We start from the raw sequence: 21,307 nt of genomic DNA, 5'->3' as shown, positions 1-21,307 counted from the left end.
GCTTCGCGCGTGCTGTTCGCCAATGATTCGTGCAACGTAATGCTGGTGCGAAGCAGCGTTGCTTTACCTTTGACCAGCTGACGCTCGGTAGCCGGGGGCCAAACGGTGTGATTGTGCTCAGGCGGGCACTGACTGATGTGTAGCGCTCCACCCTGGGCCTTTCTGCGTGTTTGCACGAGTGTACCTTGCCCGCCTGTAGTTCGGCGGTGAATGGAAATGGCAAAAAAGTGGTGACAAGGCGGCACCAAACACCGGCGCCAAACGCCGCCAATTGTTCACAAGGCGCCCAGCCACGCCCGAGTGGCGCCCGCAGTGTCGAATCAGCAGCGTCCGCGCGAAATGTCGTGCCTGAGGCCGACCGTTGTTGGCGTTCGTTTGACGGGCTGGCCAGCGTTGTGGACTCGTTCGCCGTCGGGGGGTGGCGTCGGTCGTTTTCAGTTGGCGAAGACCGGCACGGACGGCCTTGCGCTGTAGAGGCCCCGCATGGGCGCGCTGCATTGATCTGTTCCTCTCCTGGGGGGAGGGAGAGAGAGAGAGAGAGAGAGAGAGAGAGAGAGAGAGAGAGAGAGAGAGAGAGAGAGAGAGAGAGAGAGAGAGAGAGAGAGAGGGGGAGAGAGAGAGAGAGAGAGGAGAGAGAGAGAGAGAGAGAGAGAGAGAGAGAGAGAGAGAGAGAGAGAGAGAGAGGGAGAGAGAGAGAGAAGGAGGGAGAGAGAGAAGAGAGAGAGAGGAGAGAGGAGAGGAGAGAGAGAGAGAGAGAGAGAGAGAGGGAGAGGAGAGAGAGAGAGAGAGGAGAGAGGAGAGAGAGAGAGAGAGAGAGAGAGAGAGGAGAGAGAGAGAGAGAGAGAGAGAGGCCGCGTGGGAAGCGCTGCGCTGATGGGTCTCGGCGAGCTGCGGCTGGTATTGGAGAATACGGACCGGCTGAGTCTCGCTTCGGACAGGAAGTTAACGGACTTACTTGTGACCTGTAGCGAACTGGGGGCCCTGGAAAGTCTGTTAATCATCTTGTGGCCACTGGTACTAGCTCTTCTCCGGACCTGGCCCTTTAGCTCCACCGACGATCCGGCCATCCTGTGGCATTCCCAGTGCCGTGTGGCGCGGCTCGTGGCCTTTTTTGAAGACTGCCAGCTCACGGACGTAATTTTCCTGGCGTAATTACTCCTGAAAAATTTACCGGCTCATCGTCCTGTCGAAATTGCTTTCCGGCGTCGACGCGTGCGTCTTGGCTGGATTATGGTCTGTCCGAGTTCGTAATTAAGAGGTGGCGTTTGATTGCTGTTTGCACCAGGGGCTAATTGACCCGTTCGTTGCACGGTAGCTGGCCACTTTGGACGTTGTCACTGTGCTATCAGCGACGAGACATTGTCTCTCGGTATGTCAATGACGTCAATGTCGTGGTGACCTTTTGTGATGACGCAGACATTGAAATATGCATTGAGACTTGTGTCCAGGGCGATTATCGCACATTACGTGGCCTGGCTATTTTCGCTACACGTCACCTGGCTATTTTCGCTACACGTTACTTGGCTATTTTCGCCACACGTTACCTGACTGTTTCCGCCTCGCGTTCCTGGGGTGTTCAAGTATGACGTCGCTCGGGGACTTGTAATGGCCATGTGAGCCTCGGTACAAAGCGGATGACTTTTCCCGGTTGGTTGTGGATCTGGAGCGAACGCTTCTGAATCAGAATCTGAATGGTTGGCGTGGCGCCGACACATGTAGGAAATATGCATCGAAATACAACCACCGTACCTTCTGTTATGTCTGTGCCACGGCTCAACCTGGCGTAGCCTTACGTGACCTGACCTGACGTGACCTGACCTGATCCACAGGACCGGTCGCGCGTGGTCTGCCCCATCATCGACGTCATCTCGATGGACAGCTTCCAGTACATCGGCGCGTCGGCCGACCTGCGCGGCGGCTTCGACTGGAACCTGGTCTTCAAGTGGGAGTACATGACCGAATCGGAGCGCAACCTTCACCGCGCCGACCCCACTCTGCCCATCAAGTCAGTACGCCGCCAGCCGCCGGGCGCTGGTGTGCTGCCGCGGGCGGCGCAGCGGCTGATGTATGGATGTTCGGGGCCAGGGACCGGTTTTTCACGCTGAGGATGGGTTTTCCCGGCCGAGGTTCATCTCCGTGGTTGGGGGGAGGGTGCGGCGTCGGCTGGCTAGGGTTTGCATCCGTTGCTGCGTTTCGTCGCGCTCTTTTCCGGCTGTGTTCTCGACCGACTCGATCTGGTCGCGTGTTCTGGCCGTCATCCGACTGTCATCAGGCAAATGAATGAGGCTGCGAGGCTGGGGCGGTCAGGTGCGTGGCAACCCGCTGGCGGCCGTGCGGTCGCTCCAGTTCGTTGTGGAGACGGGCGTGGCCCGAGCCGAGTGAACATGACGCGGAGTGGCGAACGCTGGCGGTCTTAGATTTTACTACATGAGCATGAGTAACATTGGTAATGAGCGACCTCTCGTCCATAACCCCGACATGGCTCATTCGTCGAAAACCGACGACTCGAAGTCCGGGGTATTCATCAGCGGCTCGCTTGGCTCGCGTCACGTGACCTGTGACCGCTCACCTTTGCGTGCCTGCAGGCGGCGACTTAAAATTGGGCGTTTTTGTAGCTTTGTGTGACGAACTGCACCATTCACTGGTGTCGGTCGCCACCTTGCAGCACGAAGGAAAACCGCCGTCCGTGGGTCTCGTGAAGCGCAGCATGACAGTCGACCGCCCATGTGATTTACCCCGTTTGACAGGTGGCGATGTGTATGACTCGGTCCTTGGCGCTTGACGGTCGCTCTGACCGTCTAACTCTTCCCCGCGGGCGTGCCATCGCCGCCGGCACTGCCCCTAACGCCCTGCTGTCTGCCGATAGGCGCCACGCCCACTAACTTTAAGCTCTTTAATGGGCGCGGGGCTCGGATATAGCCTGCTTTCCATGCAAAGTGGCCGATAGATGTGTTTCGTGTGCCCGCCACCTGCATAATCTGACGCTCCCCGTCCGGCTGCGGCCCGTTCTAGCCGTGGCATCCCCATCTGACGGGCATGCAAAGCACGGGGGGCCTGCCAAATCACGTAGGTGCGGAGAGGCTCACAGTTCACAAGGCAAGGCCTTTCGTTCTCGCGGTGGCCCACTGCTTCACGTGCGGTGGGCTTCCACCCGGGCTCGCGGTCAGCCACGCACGACCGCTCCGTGCCGCGTGTCTTGCGTTTGAACGCTGGGACGCGCACTGCCGGACTGAGCGTGCTCGGCCGGCGCGCTGCCGCCTGCTCCGGCGGCGGCGCCGTCCGCGCACCCCGTGGAAAGGACCTGCGCTGACGCTTCGCGTCCACCGCCGCCAGGACGCCGATGATCGCCGGCGGCCTCTTCGTCATGGACAAGGCCTGGTTCGAGAAGCTGGGCCGCTACGACATGAAGATGGAAGTGTGGGGCGGTGAGAACCTCGGTGAGTATGGCGGGGCGGTAAGAACCTCGGTGAGTGTGGTGGCAGGTGAGAACCTCGGTGAGTGGCGGGGTGATGAGAACATCGGTGAGTGGCGGGGCGGTGAGAACATCGATGAGTGGCGAGGCGGTGAGAACGTCGATGAGCGTGGCGGGGCGGTGGGAACCTCGGCGAGTGTGGCGGGGCGGTGAGAACCTCAGTGAGTGTGGCGAGGTAGTGAGAACCTCGGTGAGTGTGGCGCGGTGGCGCCGACCGCTCGCGGCCGTCGCTCGCCCCGGGCGCCCCCGGACCCCGCGTTCAGACGCTTGGACCGAGGTCAATGTCTCGGCGAATGGGTCGGAACGGACGCGGGCCGGTGCCTGGCTATGTTTAGCGGCCGGTGCAGCCGCCGGAATCGGTTCCGTCACGGACCGGGCGGCATGCCGGGTGAGCGAGCCGGGCGGAACTGGGCGACATATTGTTGACGGCGATCCGTCCGGGCAGCCGCCTTCTGACGTCCCCGCCGCATGCAAGCCGCCCGGACGGACGCACTGCGAACGGGTGCAACGCGCGTTGTTATAGGTGGTGGTGCGGGCGGTCTTCGTTACGAGCGGGTACTTAAATAAACCTCCGTTCCGGCCTTGAACGCAACGAGTTTGGCTTTGTCGCGCCAGGCCGAACCTTCGCAAGTGGGTGTGCATGTATACAGCATGGTAACTATGACATAGCAGGTATGGCTGGACTCAACTCTGCATTCGCTCGTCCGTGGCGTACGCTCGTCTGTACGTTCGTCGCTTCGTTCGCTCGTCCGTGGGATGTTTCGCTGAGCGGTTTGTACGCGGTGATTCACGCTGGACACAGCACTCACTGATTCCACCGGGCTTTACCCCGTGCTGTCGTGTAGTGTACCTTACTGACGGACATACTGATGGTTGCGTGGAATCGACCGTATACGGTAGCTAGCTCTTCGCCAACGGCAGCTCACTCTTTCACTTCACCGCGGTGTGAGGCCCGCGCAGCACCGGCCCAGCCTCGGGCCGTCCCCCCTGGGACGTCCCCCCTCGGCCCGTTCCCCTCTGGCGGCCCCTCCTCAGGCCGGCGCTCGAAGCCGGCGCTCGAAGCGTCGTGTGGTGGCGGCCGTCGGAGGGCTGCTCTGCTGGCCTGCCGTGTCGCCCGTTATTGGCTCGCCGGGAGTTCGTTACCGAGCCCGCACGATCGGCCGTCACCGACCACCGGCCGGCGTGACGTGAACGCTCCAGTGGTCGGCCGCCGCGCCCCGCTCGCCGGCGGCAGCAGCGGGGGCGGGGTGCGGCAGGGGCCGCCACGGTGGGGTGGAAAGGGCTGTGGTGTGACTTTCGGGTGTGGCGGCCGCTGAGTACGCCAGTGAGTTGGTGCCGAGGGCTGCACCGGTGGTCTGGTCGGTGGCGATGCCTCGGTGGCGCATTTTGTGATGATGCTGTTGTGCTCTCGTCTGGCCAGTAGGATATGCCAGCGTACTATGGATGTGCCGATGCCGGGGTGTGCCGATGAAGACGAGGTGGTGTGATCCGGCGCGCACCAGTCCCCCTTCAGTGGGGACGTTCTATTGGCCCGTGTTAGGCGTGTGCCGCATCGATGCCCTGTTCAGTGGGATGTGCCATGGTTTCCGGCTGCGTGCGGTGTTCTAGCGTCCAATCCGTGTCATACTGCCTACCGACTGCCCGCCAGTCGTGGAGTGAAGCGTGCGTGTATGGTGCTCGTTAGCCAGGGACCCTGTCTGACCCGCCGCCGTCCTGCTGCCGTCCTCCGCGCTTCCCAAGCCCCACCGGCACCTGGGGTTCCGAGGTTTGTTTGTCTTCACACCTCAGTACTGTCGCCTGGGTCAGTCGGGCCCTGGGAACTGGGTCAGGACATTTAGGTTACCGCACAGACAGGCAGGCAGCGTAAGTGGTGGTCGACCGAACGTGCTGGTGACCACTGACGACGGAACGTGTGGGGGGGGGGGGGGGGGGGAGGCGGCGGCGACCCCTTGCCCCTCCCGTGCGTCGGCGAAGGTTTCGTTCCAAGTGTAACTGTTACCCTGGAGCCTGACCTGACCCGGCACCGCTGACCTGACCTGACCCGGCCGCCGGCAGAGTTTTCGTTCCGAGTGTGGCAGTGCGGCGGCTCTCTGGAGATCATCCCGTGCAGCCGGGTGGGCCACGTCTTCAGGAAGCAGCACCCGTACACCTTCCCCGGCGGCAGCGGCCAGGTGAGTGGCAGACATCGCCGCCAGTCGGCACCGATGCCGCTCTGACAGCTGCGGTCTTCTGTGAGGTCTCCCAGACGTCACTGGGGAAAGGCACTCCTACGTCCTCCTTGTGATTGATCGGCGTATTGAATATCTCTTTACTTAGCCTGCGCCTGCGTTCTCGTCACAGACATCGCCTGGAGCCCGTATGCGGTGTATTGATTGACCGTGAATCAGCCGTGGAGCGGCACTGCCTCCACTATCACGGTCGCAGCCAGCGGCTCCTCTCCGTATCGCCGCGTGTCAGTGGCGGACGCGAAGCTGCAGCCAGACCGTGTTGGCGTGCGGGCGCGCAGACCCGACAGACTCGCGCGCGGCCGCCGCCCGCCGAGCTACGGCAACTTTGTGTGGACGCCCACTAGCGCGCGGACGCCGCCCAAAAACACTGCAAAGACGGCGCGGTGGCGAGCTTGGGCGCCGCTGTGTGCGCGTGCGTCGGCGCTGGCACGGGATTAGAGGCAGCTTGGGCGCGGCGGACGCGATGTTGTGACAGACGCTGGGGCGAGCGGCTGGCTTGAGCGCCGGTGGCGCGATATTGTGACAGACGCTGGGGCGAGCGGCTGGCTTCAGCGCCGGTGGCGCGATATTGTGACGGACGCTGGGGCGAGCGGCTGGCTTCAGCGCCGGTGGCGCGATATTGTGACAGACGCTGGGGCGAGCGGCTGGCGTGAGCGCGAGGGGACACGATATTGTGACAGACGCTGGGGCGAGCGGCTGGCTCCGCTGGTGCCGTGCTGACGTCCACAGCAGCCGGTCGGCGACGCCCGCTCTGTGAGCCGGGCGTTCGGACCACCCGCTGCTGCTCTGTGAGCTCTTGTCCGTTTGTGGCGGATACCTCCAGTTGAGAACCGGATGGCGACCGCGCATTGTCCTTGTTAGCTGTGCCATCATTATGGAACAGAGGTGGACGGCCGTGACTTTTTGCGGCGGTCTATTATCCCGGATCAATGACGTACGGGTACATCCATTATTGTTAAGCGAAAAGATAATATTGATGACAAATGATTTTTGCCGTTTTCCGGTTCGCTGGGATCCGGGAAATCTCCGCGCCGTGGTGGGGATTTGCTTAAATGTTTATGTGCCGATAGATGCCATGACAGAACAGTGCGGCAGTTCGTTCTGTGTTACATGCTATGGTGCTGGTTCATGCGTTTCCGTCCGCATGCGGGGGGTAGCAGCCCATGCCTTGGAAGCTCTTACCATGACCAGCCTCACTCCTTCTGTTCAGCCTGTTCCAGCGTGCTCCGCATCTGTGGTAACTGACGGTATCATGAGCCGACTGTGGGAGGACAAACATCCTATAATGACTGCAGTGACATCTTGTGGTACCCGTGGCAAGCTTATATTGACAATGGTGACCTGTTGTGACTGAGGTGATATCTGGTGGTGACGATGGTGGCCTGTTGTGGTGACCATCGATGATCTGTGCTTCACCTCGTGACCCCTGTCCCGGCAGGTGTTTGCCAAGAACACGCGGCGCGCCGCCGAAGTGTGGATGGACGACTACAAGAAGTATTACTACGCTGCGGTGCCCCTCTCCCGCAACGTGCCGTTCGGCAGGTGAGCGGTAACTGCGCATGCGCAGCGGCATGGGCGGAGCTACAGCCGTCGGCAAACGCTCCGCGGCGTGATGTGGGGCGGGGTGACGTACATACGGTGCCCCGTCGGAGCATACATTTTACCCATTACGCTACCGCCTCGTACGCGACATGATCCGGCAGCCGGGGTGAGCCCGTCTTACCGCACCTCCGCCCTGTTCCAGTATCCGAGAGCGGGACGACCTGAAGCGGCGGCTCCAGTGCCACCCGTTCCAGTGGTACCTGGAGAACGTCTACCCCGAGCTCAAGGTCCCAGACGTGGGCGATATGGCGTTCGGCTCCATTCAGCAGGTGCGGCCGCGCGGCGTCAGCCCCGCTGTCAGCACCTCCGGCCATCTGTCGGGCCCGCGCTCGCCACGTGTTCGCCGAGACTGCTAGCAGATGTTCGCCTTGCCTGGCGAACGCCTCTACCACCCTCCCCCGTCTGCGCTCAATCATTTTATACAAGCTGCGCAATTGGGAGTGGTGGGTTTGCTGTCCCGACCAGAGCTTAACAGTCATTGAATATTTCTGGATCAGCCTGTGAAAGACGTAAACGTGCATTGGTTAAATGTTTAAAGTAGGTTAAGAATTATTTAGGATGTGCATCGCTTGCAGTCAGCGTGTCTGCACGCGTATGCAGGTTCCGCATGGGTGTTTTGGAGGCGTTGCATCCTTGAATGATCTGTGTCCCACCCTGCGAGACGGATGCCTTCTGCTCCGGCGCACACCGTTCATACCACCGAGTTGTCAATTGGGGGTGCTGGTGACATCTCTTCGGCGCTGTTGCAGGGCCACATGTGTATCGACACACTGGGACACATCATCAACGGCACAGTTGGCCTCTACTCGTGCCACAACGGCGGCGGTAACCAGGTACGTCGGGAGCGGGACCTCACGTGGGTAGCCGGGTACGCGGCGCCGTCCTGTGCCAGGTCACAGCACTCCGCGACCGCCGAGTCGGGGGAGCGGCGCCCACTGCGGCAGGTGGCGCGGCACGCCCGCCCCGTGTCCGTGTCGGCCGCTCGCGTGCCGGGGCGCCGCTGTGCCGTGACCGGCGGTGGCCGTCCGGCCGCTGGTGATGACCTCGCGGCCGCTCTGTGGTGATGGCGGTGCGGTGCCCGCCGCCGGTCACGCGAGAGGCGAGCGCGGTGTTGATCGGACGCCAACCGGCCATGCCACCAGGCTTACTGGCGAGGAGCGCAGACCACAGAGCTTTGTCTCAAAGCTCGGCGGGTGAAAGCTATAAGGCGACTGGCGTGACGCGCGCCGGGTCGTTGACCTTCCGGGGCACACTATATTGGTGTTTTTGTGACGTGACCATGTTGTCCCTGCGGCTTACTGTAAGCTGTCGAACTTCCACCCTTTTTGCTTGCCGTGTAAGTGCTGCCATCTGCCGCCAACCTCTTCAATCCAGCCATACGGCAGGGCGCAGGAAGGCACCCTCTTCGCGATCGGTGCTGACGGACGGAAGGTGGCGGTAGTGTTGCGCGGGACATAGGTGGCGCTAGGTTCCACCTGCAAAATCTCATAGGCGCAGCGGGCTTCAGGCCCCCGCCACTAGAGGCATGCTTAATCCTTTTGGGGCCAGATCTCTCGTTTTTGAACACAAATTTGGCCCACGCAAGCTGTTTAAGAAGAATTAATTAACTTCGCACCCTTAATAATGGCAAGGGGGCCTGTCGGTTCAAATCGTTGAGCTTCCTGTCGCTTTTTTCGAGGCTGAATGGATAACGCCACCTGTCGAAAACCCGACCAGGCGTCAAACGGCCCGCCCACGCATACCTGGCCAGGCTGACCAGCTGTCCGGGCTGGCGGTCAACATCGTGACACGGCAGCTGGGGGTAGGCGAAGGCGCCACGTACGGGCCTCACGCCCTTCGCTCTGCGCGGTGACTGACTGTTGAGTGTCTGTCTATGTTGCAGGACTGGTCGTACACGAAAGAGCAGACGATCCGACACCGTGACCTCTGCATGACCTTGCTGGAGGGCACGCCGGGCACGCCCGTGCTGCTGCAGCGCTGCAAAGGCCACCATAACCAGGTCTGTGTCCACTGCCGCTGCTGCTGCTGCGTGGTTGGCGGGGCGCCAAAGTGTCCAAGAGGAGTTTGCGTGACTGGCGGGGCGCCGCAGTGTCCGAGAGGAGTTTGAGTGGCTGACGGGGCGCCGCGGTGTCCGAGAGGAGTTTGTGAAGGTTCCAGAGGTCTCAACCGGTGGGATTTCCCCGAAAGGTTTACCGTGGCGCTTTGTAAACAAGAACTGGCTATATATATTGTGTGTGTGGAGGATGTTGTAGAAGTCGTGTGCTCTGACGATTTTTTGGAAGAAGGTTGCAAAAGTTGCGAGGTCAACAGAAATCCTGCGTACCATCAGCGCGCATGGCACGTGTCGTCTACCCAGGCATCGTGTCCTGCGTACTATCAGCGCGCATGGCACGTGTCGCCTGCTCGGGCACCGCGTCCTGCGTACCATCAGCGCGCATGGCACGTGTCGCCTGCTCAGGCACCGCGTCCTGCGTACCATCAGTGCGCATGGCACGTGTCGCCTCCTCAGGCACCGCGTCCTGCGTACCATCAGTGCGCATGGCACGTGTCGCCTGCTCAGGCACCGCGTCCTGCGTACCATCAGTACGCATGGCACGTGTCGCCTGCTCAGGCACCGCGTCCTGCGTACCATCAGTACGCATGGCACGTGTCGTCTGCTCAGGCACCGCGTGACACCAGCGCTGCGTTCACGCGGTTCCATTGACAAATATGTGAGAAGGCCTGAGATACGGCGTATCCTGGAAGGCTTTGATTGGCGTTTCTGATTGGTTGTCCGGCCTGGTTACGCCGAAGCGTTCATTCACGGCGTGGCAGACTACTTACGCGGCATCGCTTGTGAGGCAGCGATTAATCACGCCGCCTGAACTCTTTGTTATGTTCGACACAGGCCGCGGTGGAGAGCATCCGGTTCTGAAGGGATCCCCCCCCCCCCCACCCCCACACATATATAAGGCCCCGCAGTATACTGAGCACGGTCGGGCCGTGCCGGTGGGCTGGTGTCGCACTTCGTCGGGGTGGTGTGCTGCAGTCGTCCGTACTGCAGGAGCGATGTCGGCCACATCGCTCAGGTCGTGGAATGCCGGGCGCTACATATTGCCCCTGCTCTCAGCTGACCGCGGGCTTTGTGGGCAAGTGGTGTGGTGGCAAGGAGTCCGTTCTCAGCGTAAGACCGTCCTCACCAGATGAGCATTGACTGGGGTGTTTGTCCTGAGGGTCGGCCGATGCCGTCGGGAACGCCCTACTGGCATTGGCTGATGAGGGAGTTGACTGTGACTGACGACAGGCGAGCGTCACTGACAGGCGCGCGTCACAGTGACTGCCGGCGCCGGTCACGCCGGCCGTGTGCTGATCCGCCCTCGCCGCCGGTGTGTTTCAGAGGTGGGAGCGACTGGACGGCTCCATACGACACGTGCTGTACGGCCTGTGCGCCGACTCGGGCCTGCCCGCCTCGCGCGGCGTGGCGGCGCAGCAATGCGACAGCTCCGCCCACACGCAACTCTGGCGCTTCACAGTCAACCAGATCTGACCGGCCGGTCACGCTCCGCTGGCGGAGGGTCACGGACCAGTCACGGACCAGTCACGGACCAGTCACGGACCAGTTACGGACCCCGGTGGGCGGCGTAGTAGGGACTCGGTTGTCGCTGTGGCGTGACTCAGTGGCGGCTCGGTCGGACTCATGGATGGCTGGCGGCTCAGTGAGTGTTGACTCGACCACGCCGTAGTCGCCGCTGAGTCACCTCCTCGTCTTGGCGCAGTCACGACACCGCGGTCAAGTCATCACCTCCCGGCGCAGTCGTGTAGCTCAGTCACAGCTCAGTTAAGATGAGTCGTAGCCCAGCCACGGGGTGCGGTCGCGGCTCGGCCACGGCCCAGCAGCGCTTTCAGAGCATGTGATAGCCCGCCCGGCGCTATTTCTGGTGGCAGGCCGCTAGATGTCACTGGTGAATCAACGGCACAAGGGATCGCCAGAGCACATGTGACAGGGAAATCGTGGATCGCGGAGGCCACACGGCTGGCTGTGCCTCGGATTCAGCGCTGAGCGGACAGGTTCGCCATTGTGGAGATTGTCCGACGCATCATGACATCTGTGTCGGTGGGTCGTCACTAGATGTCACTAGTGCGGCCGACGGCTCGCTGCGTTGGAGGCTCATATCATGGCGCCCGGTAGATATCAGAGGTGTGTGGTGATCAGGGTTAGTGTGGGATGTTGTCGTCGGATGGCAATATTTGTGGTTCATGTGGTTCGTGGAGCGATTGGCTCTGTGCCAGACCTAGCAGCCAAAACTGGGGGGATCGAAGCACGCGGATGTCGGGTATTGCGTTGCTGCGCGTAATTCCCGCGAAGTTTTCAAATTGCGAGAGACGCACTTGTGCAGTGTCGTACGGTGTTGAGTGTCTCACACTTTAAGGACCTCGCACGCAATGAGCCGTAACTTAAACTGCACGGTACTTTACGCTCCTAGATCCCCCCAGCTATAGGCATGCCTAAGTTTTTGATGATGCTGGGGAGGCTGAGTCGGTAGAGGAGAAAATGGTGCGTTTGAATGCGCTTGGAACTCGATGACGTGGCCGTCGATGCGATGAATTTGCTGACGAAAACTGTGCGCGGTTAGATTACGAACGAGCAACGGTGACTGGTGTGGAACGCGTCAGCTGTTTTAGAACAAACAATCGTTATACAATTTACGTGAAACGCAGGTACCACACGCATGCAACAATCCATATGTGTAAATATTTACTTGGAAGAATTATTTTCAGCCGATGGCGCTTTTGAGTGTTTCGTTGTCTCCTTGGCTTCGCAGGCCCGTGTAACGAGTCGGCAGTCTCTGAAGCCTAGCGTTCTGTAATTTATTTTGCCTGTGATAGTTTTCTGTGCGCAGTTCCTGAAGCACGCTTGTTGCCTGGCTGTCTGGCCAAGTGCTGTTTAGACGACTTGCAAGGCGCCCAACGTGAGAAAACTGCTTTGCCAATGATTGTCAGGAATGAGACCGAACTGCTGGCATAAGTGGCAGTCATTTTACGGGGAACCAGTATCTATTTACACCGTCAATGATGTCGTCTCTGTTTTCGTACATTTTCTATGATTGTTTTTGTACACTGTTCTGATGGAATTTGCCTGCGTGTGTTTTTCGACATGGGATGTTTCTCACTGGTGGACGGAACACGCTATGTCGGTTGTTGCCTGTGACCCGACTCATTCCTGTCTTGCTACCGCCAGTCCTGTTTCTGTGAAACCAAGGACTCTTCCACCTTTGGACTCGGTGTGACGCGAAGATTACCTGGGCTCATGTGGCCACTCGCACGTTTCATACAAATACATCGGATACTAGCGTGCCGGCGTTTGCTTGCGGTGGAACTAATGAGAGGCCTTCTCGTCCTCCCCCCAAAAGTCACGTGTGTGCTCTTTATTTGGACGCCTGCCAGTTCACAGCGTGGTGCCGTAGTGCTCGTGGTTTCCAAAGTGTGCATTGCCCACCATTAAAGCGAGTGACAAGAACAAGACGGCCGAATGGAAGCAGAGAACATCGCGACGTGTAAATGCTTATCCCGTGGCGTTGTTTGCGAAGTGATCGACGTTTCTAAGAGCAAAATTAGATACAAAATCTATTACCGGTATCTGCTACGTAAAAACGAGATGTAGGCTTCATGTAACTCTGCACGGGCTGGACGTCCCCTGCCGCAGGCATTCTGTCACGTCTTTGCATTTTGAAAGGAGCCGTATGAATTGATGAATACTGCGGTGCAGTGACAAACTGCAAACGGCCGTTGCTACTTTGTTCGGCAGTGACATGTCTTCAGCAGCGTTTATGGGATAATGATGTTAATGGTGATGATGTGATGAATTATATTGACAATGGTAATGGCGCGGCGATGCTGACGGACATGTGCCGAGAGTACAACACCGCAGGCGTGGCGGTGGTCAGATCGACTCCCTTGGGATAGATCATGATCTTTTTCGCCTTCCTTCGGACGACGACGTTACGTTGGCCTTATCGCGCGACCAATATGAGTATCACTCACCCCTCGACATTGCTGCACTGGTTTAATCTCGCTTTTGGCGGCGTTCCATCCAGCTAGATTTAAATGTATAACATAAAACCTACTGTTTTGCACTGGCAGCGTAAGCTAATAGCGGCGTTTGACCTCCCCGACCTCGGAGGCGGCGGGTCGAAGCCAGAGGCCTCCGGGCACTTCCGGTCGACCTCTGGCTCGACTTCCCGCAGCCAGCACGCGGCGTCGGGCGGCCGCCCTGTCGCGCCCGTCGTCAGCCCGACCGCGTGACCTTTACCACCCACATCGATCCAGGCCGCAACCAGTGGGTGCGCGGCACCGGCCGCGCCGCCAGCTGACTACTGTGACGTCACTCGCCGCGACCCATTGATCGCCAGTGGGTAGAGGCGGCCATTGCGGAGAGCAGGTGAGTGCGTCTTCCGCAGGATCGGTCGCGGGCGCAGTGGGGACCGGGGCCGGGATCAGGCCGGGGCAACAGCCGGGCGGGGCCGGTGCTGCCGGCCAACGGGGTACCGCCGGCAACTCAGGCGGCGCGTTCTGTTGCAGGACCACAGGGGCACGCCATGCTGTACCTGCTGCTGGCCGGCCTGCTGGCCGTCGCATATGCTGGACCGCATCTGCAGGTAGGTGGGAGGTGTCGCGGTTGCAATTGCTTGTAGTGCGTCTTCTTGGCATAAATATGCTGAATAACTGGCTTCAGATGTGCCAGGTTCGCTTTATGTATCATTTTTCCAAGAAGAGCCTTAGCACATCGGGTGGAGAAGCCAGTTTGATGAAGATGATGGCTTTAAGAGACCATCATTTACAGGCCAAGGATCTTGCAGGTTTTGCTGTCTCTGCAGCTGGATTGGTGGAACGCAGGCCAGTTCATCAACCAGTTCATGGCAGGCGTATGGATATGAGTTTCGGAAACTGTGCAATTGCCGCCCGAGGAGACAGTCAGATGGTAACTGGACGAGACAGCTAGGCCGAAACAGGGGCACTCACGTAACGCTACTGCGTGACAAGGTGCATCTTCCGCAAAAGGTGTCTGTGAGGCTGGGAACGGCATACCACGCGAACTGCAGTCCAGGATCTTCGCAACTGGCTAAAGGGACTTTGCAAGGACTTTGCCGTAATAATGTTCAAACGTTCTGGAAAATTGCATGGCAATATAAAAAATCTAAGAAATCTAATTCTCCAAAAAATCTGGGTCTAAGGGAAGGGAAGGGGTGGGGGTGGGGGACCTGGTCATGCCCCCAATTTGCTGTCAGGAATACTGCTTTGGTTAGTCCAAGACAGCTATCAGTTATAAATGAGGTGTGCCTACATTACACGGGGTAACCAGTTGCTCCTAATGCAACTCTTCATTAGCCAACACAATAGAATCGTAAATCGATGGGGATCATATAATGGCACATCCATCCCTCACTGTTGCTTAAACATCCATAATGTACTCCCACGTGATCACCCCAACCACTGAGCCGTGATCACGGCCGCATGCAGGCATGGATCAATATCGCGGGGCGAATGAGGCCGAACCTGTAATGAGCTAAACATCCGTCATTTAGGCGTGCAAACTGGATAAGGAAAAGCGAATGTGAGCTGGAGCGTCCAAGCGATTCAGCGGCGTCAATGGCCACGTTTGCGTATCTTTGGAAAGTTTCCACAAGTTTGCAACATACTTATTCGACGCGACACGGTATGCGCCAAGCCAGGCGTCTGAGGACCGCTATGTTTCAAATGGAAACATACAACATATGGTGTATCGGTCTGAAACTGTCCAGTTAACAGGGCATTCTAGCCCAGTGATAAACAGGACTGATCGGTGGAATTAGCAGTGCATAGTTTGCAATCCACACACCTACCGCACTAACAGAGTTCCCTGGAGTACGCGGACTCCTCTTACGACGGTGGACGGGGTCTCTCCGTCCTGCACAGTGGGCAACACCAGCCACACAACTTTAAAGGCCATAGGTGCATCCATATCTGATGAAAGAACTGTTCATGGTGAACGGTTTCCGTCATCTACAAGCACAGATTGCCCTCAGAAACGGACGCCAAAGTAATTTTCATACGGGCTCGTGCATGCATACGGAGCCCGTTAAGCATGAATGTTGATCAGCATTCATTCATGGACTCGCTGCCTGCTGCCGCGCCGGCTGAGTTCCGTCCCACACTGGTCCGACCCTTCCGGGCTGCTTGATATGCATTGTCTCCCTGAGGGCTGCCAGCGCGGCGTCGGGTATGGGCCTGGCGAGACCCGCCTAGGCTTCCGCCGCCTCCCACGGTCTCCTCAATAATACAACACCGCCCCCGGCGCCCGTTGCCGACCGCCCCGCAGCTGAGTAACGACCAGCGTCCGCGAATGGGTGAAGATCGCTTGTGCGGGCTACATTGTGTAAAGGAGTTGGTCATGCCGGAAAACCCCATGCTATATTCTCCTAAGCGGAAAGTTGTGGCGCACTATTGACTCATTTTTTGTCAGCAAGGAGTTGTGTCTTGAAGCCTCAATGCTTATTCAAGATTTTGACACTTAGATGAGTGCTTTGGAATACGAGTATGATGCGGTAGTGATGCGGTTCCAGAGTCAATTTGCCTGACGTAGACTGCTGATCATGTTTTAGAGTACAAACGTAACGCTACGAGCACCCATTAGATAATACGGAGTCTGTATTGGCAGTCTTACAATGCGACGTGCGTCCGTTCGTAACGCAGAATCGGTACCTGCGGCTCACCATACATGTAATGTGTGTCAGAACGCGTGCCGGTGTACATCCACACGTGTGTGGGCACCCTCACCATACAGTATGCATTGCCTTGGAACCTGCGCGGTCCAACACATGTCCGTTCATGTTTCTAAATTCATCCCATCATCCGGCCGTTCTTCAGCCCGCCTGCGGTGCGACGCAGCCCATCTCATCACCCGTCGGTGCTCCAAACCGCCTGTAGCGCGACGTAGCCCATCCCATCACCCGTCTATGCTCCAGCCCGCGCGCGACGCGCGCGCTCCCGTCCGCGCGCCGGGGCGAGGCCGGTCTGACGAACACCTGTCGTGTTTCAGAACCCGTACAGTCTGACGGACGTCTTCCTGCAGAATGTGCTGCAGCGGTACGAGCCGAAGGACTACCCGGCCTCCGACTACATGGATGTCATGGAGCGAGTGTGAGTGCGCGCTGGCCTTAGCCTGGTTCTCACAACCACGTAACCGACGGTGGCTCGCTTTAACTTCAGTCCGGCCTCGCTAATGGCTGTCGGCCTTTTGAGAGACTCATGGGTGCTGACCAGCTGACCTTTGACGACCCTGTGACCCAGGCTTCGCCAGCCGGGCCTCCAGTATGACGACATGCCCGGCCCCCCGGGCGTCCCCGGCGGTTACGGCATGGTGGACTACGACTACAAGCAGGCGGCGCCGAGTCTGCGAGACCAGGAGTTCCTGCAGCACAGCAGTCTCTGGGGAAACCAGTATGTTACAGGTGGGTCATGAAAGGACTGCGTCTTCGCCGAGCGGTGCACCACAGATTGGTCGTGAAGGGGCGCTAGATAGTGTTCGCCTTCGCGAAGGGTAACAGCTCAGCACGGTACGAGAGTGAATATGGTAGCAGGTGTGCGTCAAAAAACTTTCTGGACTGACAGACCGTGCCAGCAGATATCTCGTTTCTTTAGGGCGTAAGCAACCCACAGGCAAAACCCCAATTATAGGAAAGGCATATTCAACAGCAGGCCACGTCAACTGCGTCAACGCATACGTGGAACAAAAAAGCACAATATTGTAACGCAGCACAATTTTGGCACTTTTTTCGAGCTGAATGTTGCATATTCACGACACATAGTACGTTCCAACCTCGGATTTATGCACACATGGCAGCATCTTCTCGAAGCGAGTCTAAGGATACATGAACGTTCAGCCCAACTATATCTAGATAGCTTTTCTAGAAGTCGATACATTGCACATCTCAGTCACCTGATTCGCAGTCAAATGTGGTAGCTTTGCTGGTGAAGGGCGCAGTTTTTTGGTTGACTATTTTGAATACACGTCTTGAAACCTTGCGCTTTTCCCCTTCAGAACGTAGTATCATTTTTTTATTTGACCTTCACAGAGGTCACCGCATTGCTGGGCCTAAACTCCGTCAGCAGCCGAGACTGCTTCGAACTTGAGTCGGGTCTTTCAGCCTGCGCGATAGCCATCCGAACAATTGGCGTAGGCTTGTAGTGACGTCAGGCGATGCGGCACCATAGCCGCCGTCCAGGTTGTGTCAAACTTTCGAAAGCTTACGTTGCAGTGCATACAACATGAATATTTCCGTGGTGTCCTATCGAAAAATGTGGTTCAAAAATTGTGGCTTACCCAGTTGCGATTAACCTTTACATATTACAGGCAATTGAGGAAAATCTCGCAGGTTTTCCCCCACGAAGGCATGCGAAGTGATTTTGCATCTATTCTACAGCAGTGGTGTACCGAGGGGCTTGCACAAAGAACTGTATCTTATGATGTTTGTGGCCGCGTTCAGAGCAGGCCGCGCTCACCTCTGTTTGGCGCCGTCTCCACCGACTGCTGAATGAACCCAGGGGAATGAACCCGCTGTGCGGGGCGGACGGCTACCTGCCCCGCGCTATCGCGTAGTTCCGTTTTCGTCCGCAGGCGGCGCTGGGGAGGGCAGCCAGCACTTGCGGCCTGAGGGCAGCATCAAGAACACGCAGGTGACCAAGACGGACGGCGTGCTGCCGGCGTACTGCGAGCCGCCCAACCCCTGCCCGCTGGGGTACACAGGTGGGTGGCGACGCCCGTCGGAGGACCCGCCCCATCCCCTGCCCGCTGGGGTACACAGGTGGGTGGCGACGCCCGTCGGAGGACCCGCCCCATCCCCTGCCCGCTGGGGTACACAGGTGGGTGGTGACGCCCGTCGGAGGACCCGCCCCATCCCCTGCCCGCTGGGGTACACAGGTGGGTGGCGACGCCCGTCCGATGACCCGCCCCATCCCCTGCCCGCTGGGGTACACAGGTGGGTGGCGACGCCCGTCGGAGGACCCGCCGCAGCGCCTTGGTCACGGGATCGTTGCCGCTACACGTCTCACACCTGCTTGTCTACCGAAGGGCTGGCGTGAAGCACGCACTTGCGTCACTTCCGTGCAGGCGGGTCGGCGAGTGAAAAACCTGCTTTGACGGTCAGCATTGCGGGCCTGATAGTGTACCTAGGCTTGGGGCGGTCGGGCGTGAGGTGTGAGCGTACTTGGAAGTATAGCATTGATGTGAGCAGGCGGAGAGGTTTTACCGTGCATGGCTGGTATGCCATTTAGTAGGCGATACACATGGTCAGATGCCAGGCAGACCTGGTTGTAGGCGTTTGGTGTGTTTGTTCGTATAGACCAGGCTCGGCCGGAAAAGCTTACCTCAGAGCTACGGCACAAAGTGAAAAGTATTAAGTGGAGTAATACTTGAATCACCGAGGACATTACTGAGGCAAACTCCCGCACTGCAAGCTTGGCCAAGGTGGTGGCGGGCATTGGGAAGGATTTCCAAGCAGTGTGTCGTTAAGAAAAATCCACGGCTGGCGTCCACGGCCTTTTCCCGGTGAGAACAGGCACATCTGGGCTGTGCGGATGGTTGGATAGCTGATGAGGGACCTGCATTCGATTCAAGATGAATTGACCAATGATTCATGGATTGCTCCATTTTTTTTTAGCAAGTTGCAAGTACATCGCTTCCTTTGTACAAATCAGCATAGTAAAAAAACATACATTGGGGTAAAATATGTGATTTATTAATTAAAACGCATTAAGATCAGCATGCGAACATTAAATGTGAGATATATCAGTGCTGAATTGGTGCGCACACTGACGATAATTTAAACCGGTGCTGCGTCATTGAACTGGCATGTGAATCGATAAAGAATCTATTCACAACAAACAAAGCCATGATCTGAATCAGGTCTGAATCGTTAACAAAAACATGAAACAACGGGGAATCAGTCCTAAAAAATTTGAATCGAGCACAGGTCTGCTGGCGTGCCCAGAATCTCGTAGAAACGCGACCCGTTGTCTGGTCCTCACTTCAGCGGTCGAACCTTGACCACTCTGTGCGTCTCGCTAGCCTCGGATGGCTGTCTGGAGACGTTCGAGAACACGGCCGCCTTCAGCCGCAAGTACCAGGCACGCCAGGAGTGCATGTGCGACACGGAGCACATGTTCAACTGCCCGGACTCCACCAGCGACAGCGAGATCTCGGCGCTGGCCAGGTAGTTACAGTTTTCCTTCTTTGCCGCTAGGGTGCAGTGCTATCCCGGATCATAGCCAAGCAGTTCGGAAAGCTGAAGTACCGAGTGTTATGCGCACGTAAAGTTGCTTGAAGGAAGTTTTGTGATGTGGCGGTGAAATCCGATTCTCTGTTTCACTTTTCATCGATTTCTGATCATTGTGTTTCAGGTCAATAACAAATAAAGGCTTGGAGGAGTCTGCTCTGAACAGCATTATGATGGACCCGGAGAAAACCAAGGTTGTGGCCAAGAAGTTCCATGTTAGCAAGGTAAATAAGAGCTCATCGGTCTGTATGGACTTGGCTGCTGCGTAGCCCACGATCGCCTGGGAATGTGTGTGTGTGGGGGGGGGGGGGGGGGGCGGGTTGAAACAACACCCCTCCGAGTTATGGGAATAGGTTCAACAGCGTGATGGATAGGTCCACCAATTTTTGGTACATGACAGGCGACTGATTTAGTACATTTGGGATCAACCTTTTCCGAGCGTCAGTTCAGATCCACGAGTTATTGCGTTATCAGTGAAGGCTTGCGCACCGATTTTGGCCTCTGTGACCTCCTGTATGCAGTACCTTGCAGGTTTCTTTCGTGTTTTGGGTAGCTGCGTTGCCATTCATCGAATTCCTTGGCCCCTGCGAGTCGGTGTCAGCCATATTTACGAGGCATACTATATTACCAGATCATGTGGGGTTAACGTACAATGTCGAACCAAATGTGTGATTACGTGACATATCTAGATCTGGCCTCGCCTTGACCCCTGATCTTCGTTAAGATAATGATATGTTAATGAAGCACAAGGCAGCGCTTTTTCGTCTGGTGCCAGATATTGGAGGTGTACGACAAGCGTTACGAGTACTGAAACCCTATAGTTGTCCGCAGATTTCTATTTTGAAGACATTCTTCGTGACTTGTGACAGTAACCACGCAATAAATGCTAAACTGATGATTCCAGGCTGAGATGAACCGAAAGTTTAAATGACCGTGTATTTTTTGACCTGATGAATGCATACTGCTACATTAGGTTTTGTTTCGGGCCCTCAGCGGCTCGTGGCTGGCGTTAGACTCCATGCGGGGCTGGGTGAGACACTGAAGTGACTCATTGCTGTGCTTCTTTAACCAACTCTTAACATCTAACACTCACAACAAGAAATACGAATGACTTGCCATCATAAAATACTCAACTTATTACAGCATAAGAAAAATATATCAGCTCGTTCCGCATCGACTGTTTAAGGGCGTCGCATATGTCGCGCCCAGCCGGTCCGGTTGTTGGTCACTATGCCCATTACCTGCGATGGTCACCGTGTCTCCGTTCACTGCTCCAGGTGGTCAGTGAAGGCCCGATTTCAGACGCCGTTCGATGGTTTCACAGACCACGCACCGGCCGGCAACGTATCGTCTGCAACAGCGCAGCATGGGCGCCCAAACAGCAGCAGCGACCGCGACTGTCCCCGTCCGGCATGTACCATCACACCGCTGACACCGTCGCTTCCATTCCAGAAGGCCAATCCGTATCTGGACGGAGAGCGTCTGCCCGTGGCGGCCAAGAAGGGCGGCGGCAGTCCGCGAGGCTAGGCGCGCCCCGGCGCCGCCAGGGGGCCCAACGTCGCCACACATGGTCTATTTTGAATGGCGACTCTTCTGGGTGTTTCGAATCGTCGTCGGTGATGTGTGTCGCTTGGAGCTTATATTTTAGCCGGTAGCTTCTAGTTTCCGTGTCGAGACGCCGCTGCGCCGCGCGGTTCGCCGGCCACCGCCGGCCG

The 21,307-nt window shown here is 57.7% G+C and overlaps 2 protein-coding genes across 4 annotated transcripts in view; both read left to right on the top strand.

Annotated features, from left to right (window-relative positions):
* The window catches only part of LOC119093444 (polypeptide N-acetylgalactosaminyltransferase 2), a 44,412-nt gene extending 31,777 nt beyond the window's left edge, over positions 1-12,635 (top strand). The window contains exons 8-15 of the mRNA XM_037216398.1: positions 1,830-2,005; positions 3,334-3,437; positions 5,528-5,643; positions 7,139-7,242; positions 7,445-7,571; positions 8,052-8,135; positions 9,185-9,301; positions 10,679-12,635. Of these exons, the coding sequence (XP_037072293.1) occupies positions 1,830-2,005; positions 3,334-3,437; positions 5,528-5,643; positions 7,139-7,242; positions 7,445-7,571; positions 8,052-8,135; positions 9,185-9,301; positions 10,679-10,828 (978 nt within the window). The 3' untranslated portion in view covers positions 10,829-12,635. The remainder of the gene's footprint in view (positions 1-1,829; positions 2,006-3,333; positions 3,438-5,527; positions 5,644-7,138; positions 7,243-7,444; positions 7,572-8,051; positions 8,136-9,184; positions 9,302-10,678) is intronic.
* A 1,024-nt stretch (positions 12,636-13,659) lies between these two features.
* Positions 13,660-21,290, top strand: LOC119093810 (neuroendocrine protein 7B2). 3 transcript variants are annotated; one of them, XM_037216820.1, is made up of 8 exons: positions 13,660-13,720; positions 13,861-13,937; positions 16,358-16,458; positions 16,609-16,769; positions 17,918-18,064; positions 19,385-19,529; positions 19,717-19,816; positions 21,045-21,178. In XM_037216820.1, exons 2-8 carry the CDS (start codon positions 13,878-13,880, stop codon positions 21,117-21,119), a joined length of 789 nt encoding a protein of 262 aa, XP_037072715.1. In that variant the 5' UTR covers positions 13,660-13,720; positions 13,861-13,877; the 3' UTR covers positions 21,120-21,178. The 3 variants fall into 3 exon arrangements, with proteins under 3 accessions (XP_037072715.1, XP_037072716.1, XP_037072717.1); XM_037216821.1 differs by lacking the exon at positions 13,660-13,720 and having other exon boundaries at positions 13,745-13,937; positions 21,045-21,290; XM_037216822.1 differs by lacking the exon at positions 13,660-13,720 and having other exon boundaries at positions 13,745-13,937; positions 17,936-18,064.
* Positions 21,291-21,307: the final 17 nt, after the last annotated feature.

This window comes from Pollicipes pollicipes, unplaced genomic scaffold (assembly GCF_011947565.3).
Source record: "Pollicipes pollicipes isolate AB1234 unplaced genomic scaffold, Ppol_2.1 Scaffold_4002;HRSCAF=4701_pilon_pilon_pilon, whole genome shotgun sequence".
In the NCBI taxonomy this organism is placed as follows: domain Eukaryota; kingdom Metazoa; phylum Arthropoda; class Thecostraca; order Pollicipedomorpha; family Pollicipedidae; genus Pollicipes; species Pollicipes pollicipes.
Note: the sequence above shows the minus strand (reverse complement) of the source record. Positions and strands in the feature narration are given on the sequence as shown.

Excerpts from the sequence above, each read along its gene's own strand:
- LOC119093810 (XM_037216821.1), top strand. The coding sequence starts at position 13,878 with ATGCTGTACCTGCTGCTGGCCGGCCTGCTGGCCGTCGCATATGCTGGA. Across the intron at positions 13,938-16,357 it reads ATGCTGGACCGCATCTGCAG|AACCCGTACAGTCTGACGGA; the intron begins GTAGGTGGGAGG and ends GTCGTGTTTCAG. Across the intron at positions 16,770-17,917 it reads GGGAAACCAGTATGTTACAG|TTCCGTTTTCGTCCGCAGGC; the intron begins GTGGGTCATGAA and ends GCTATCGCGTAG.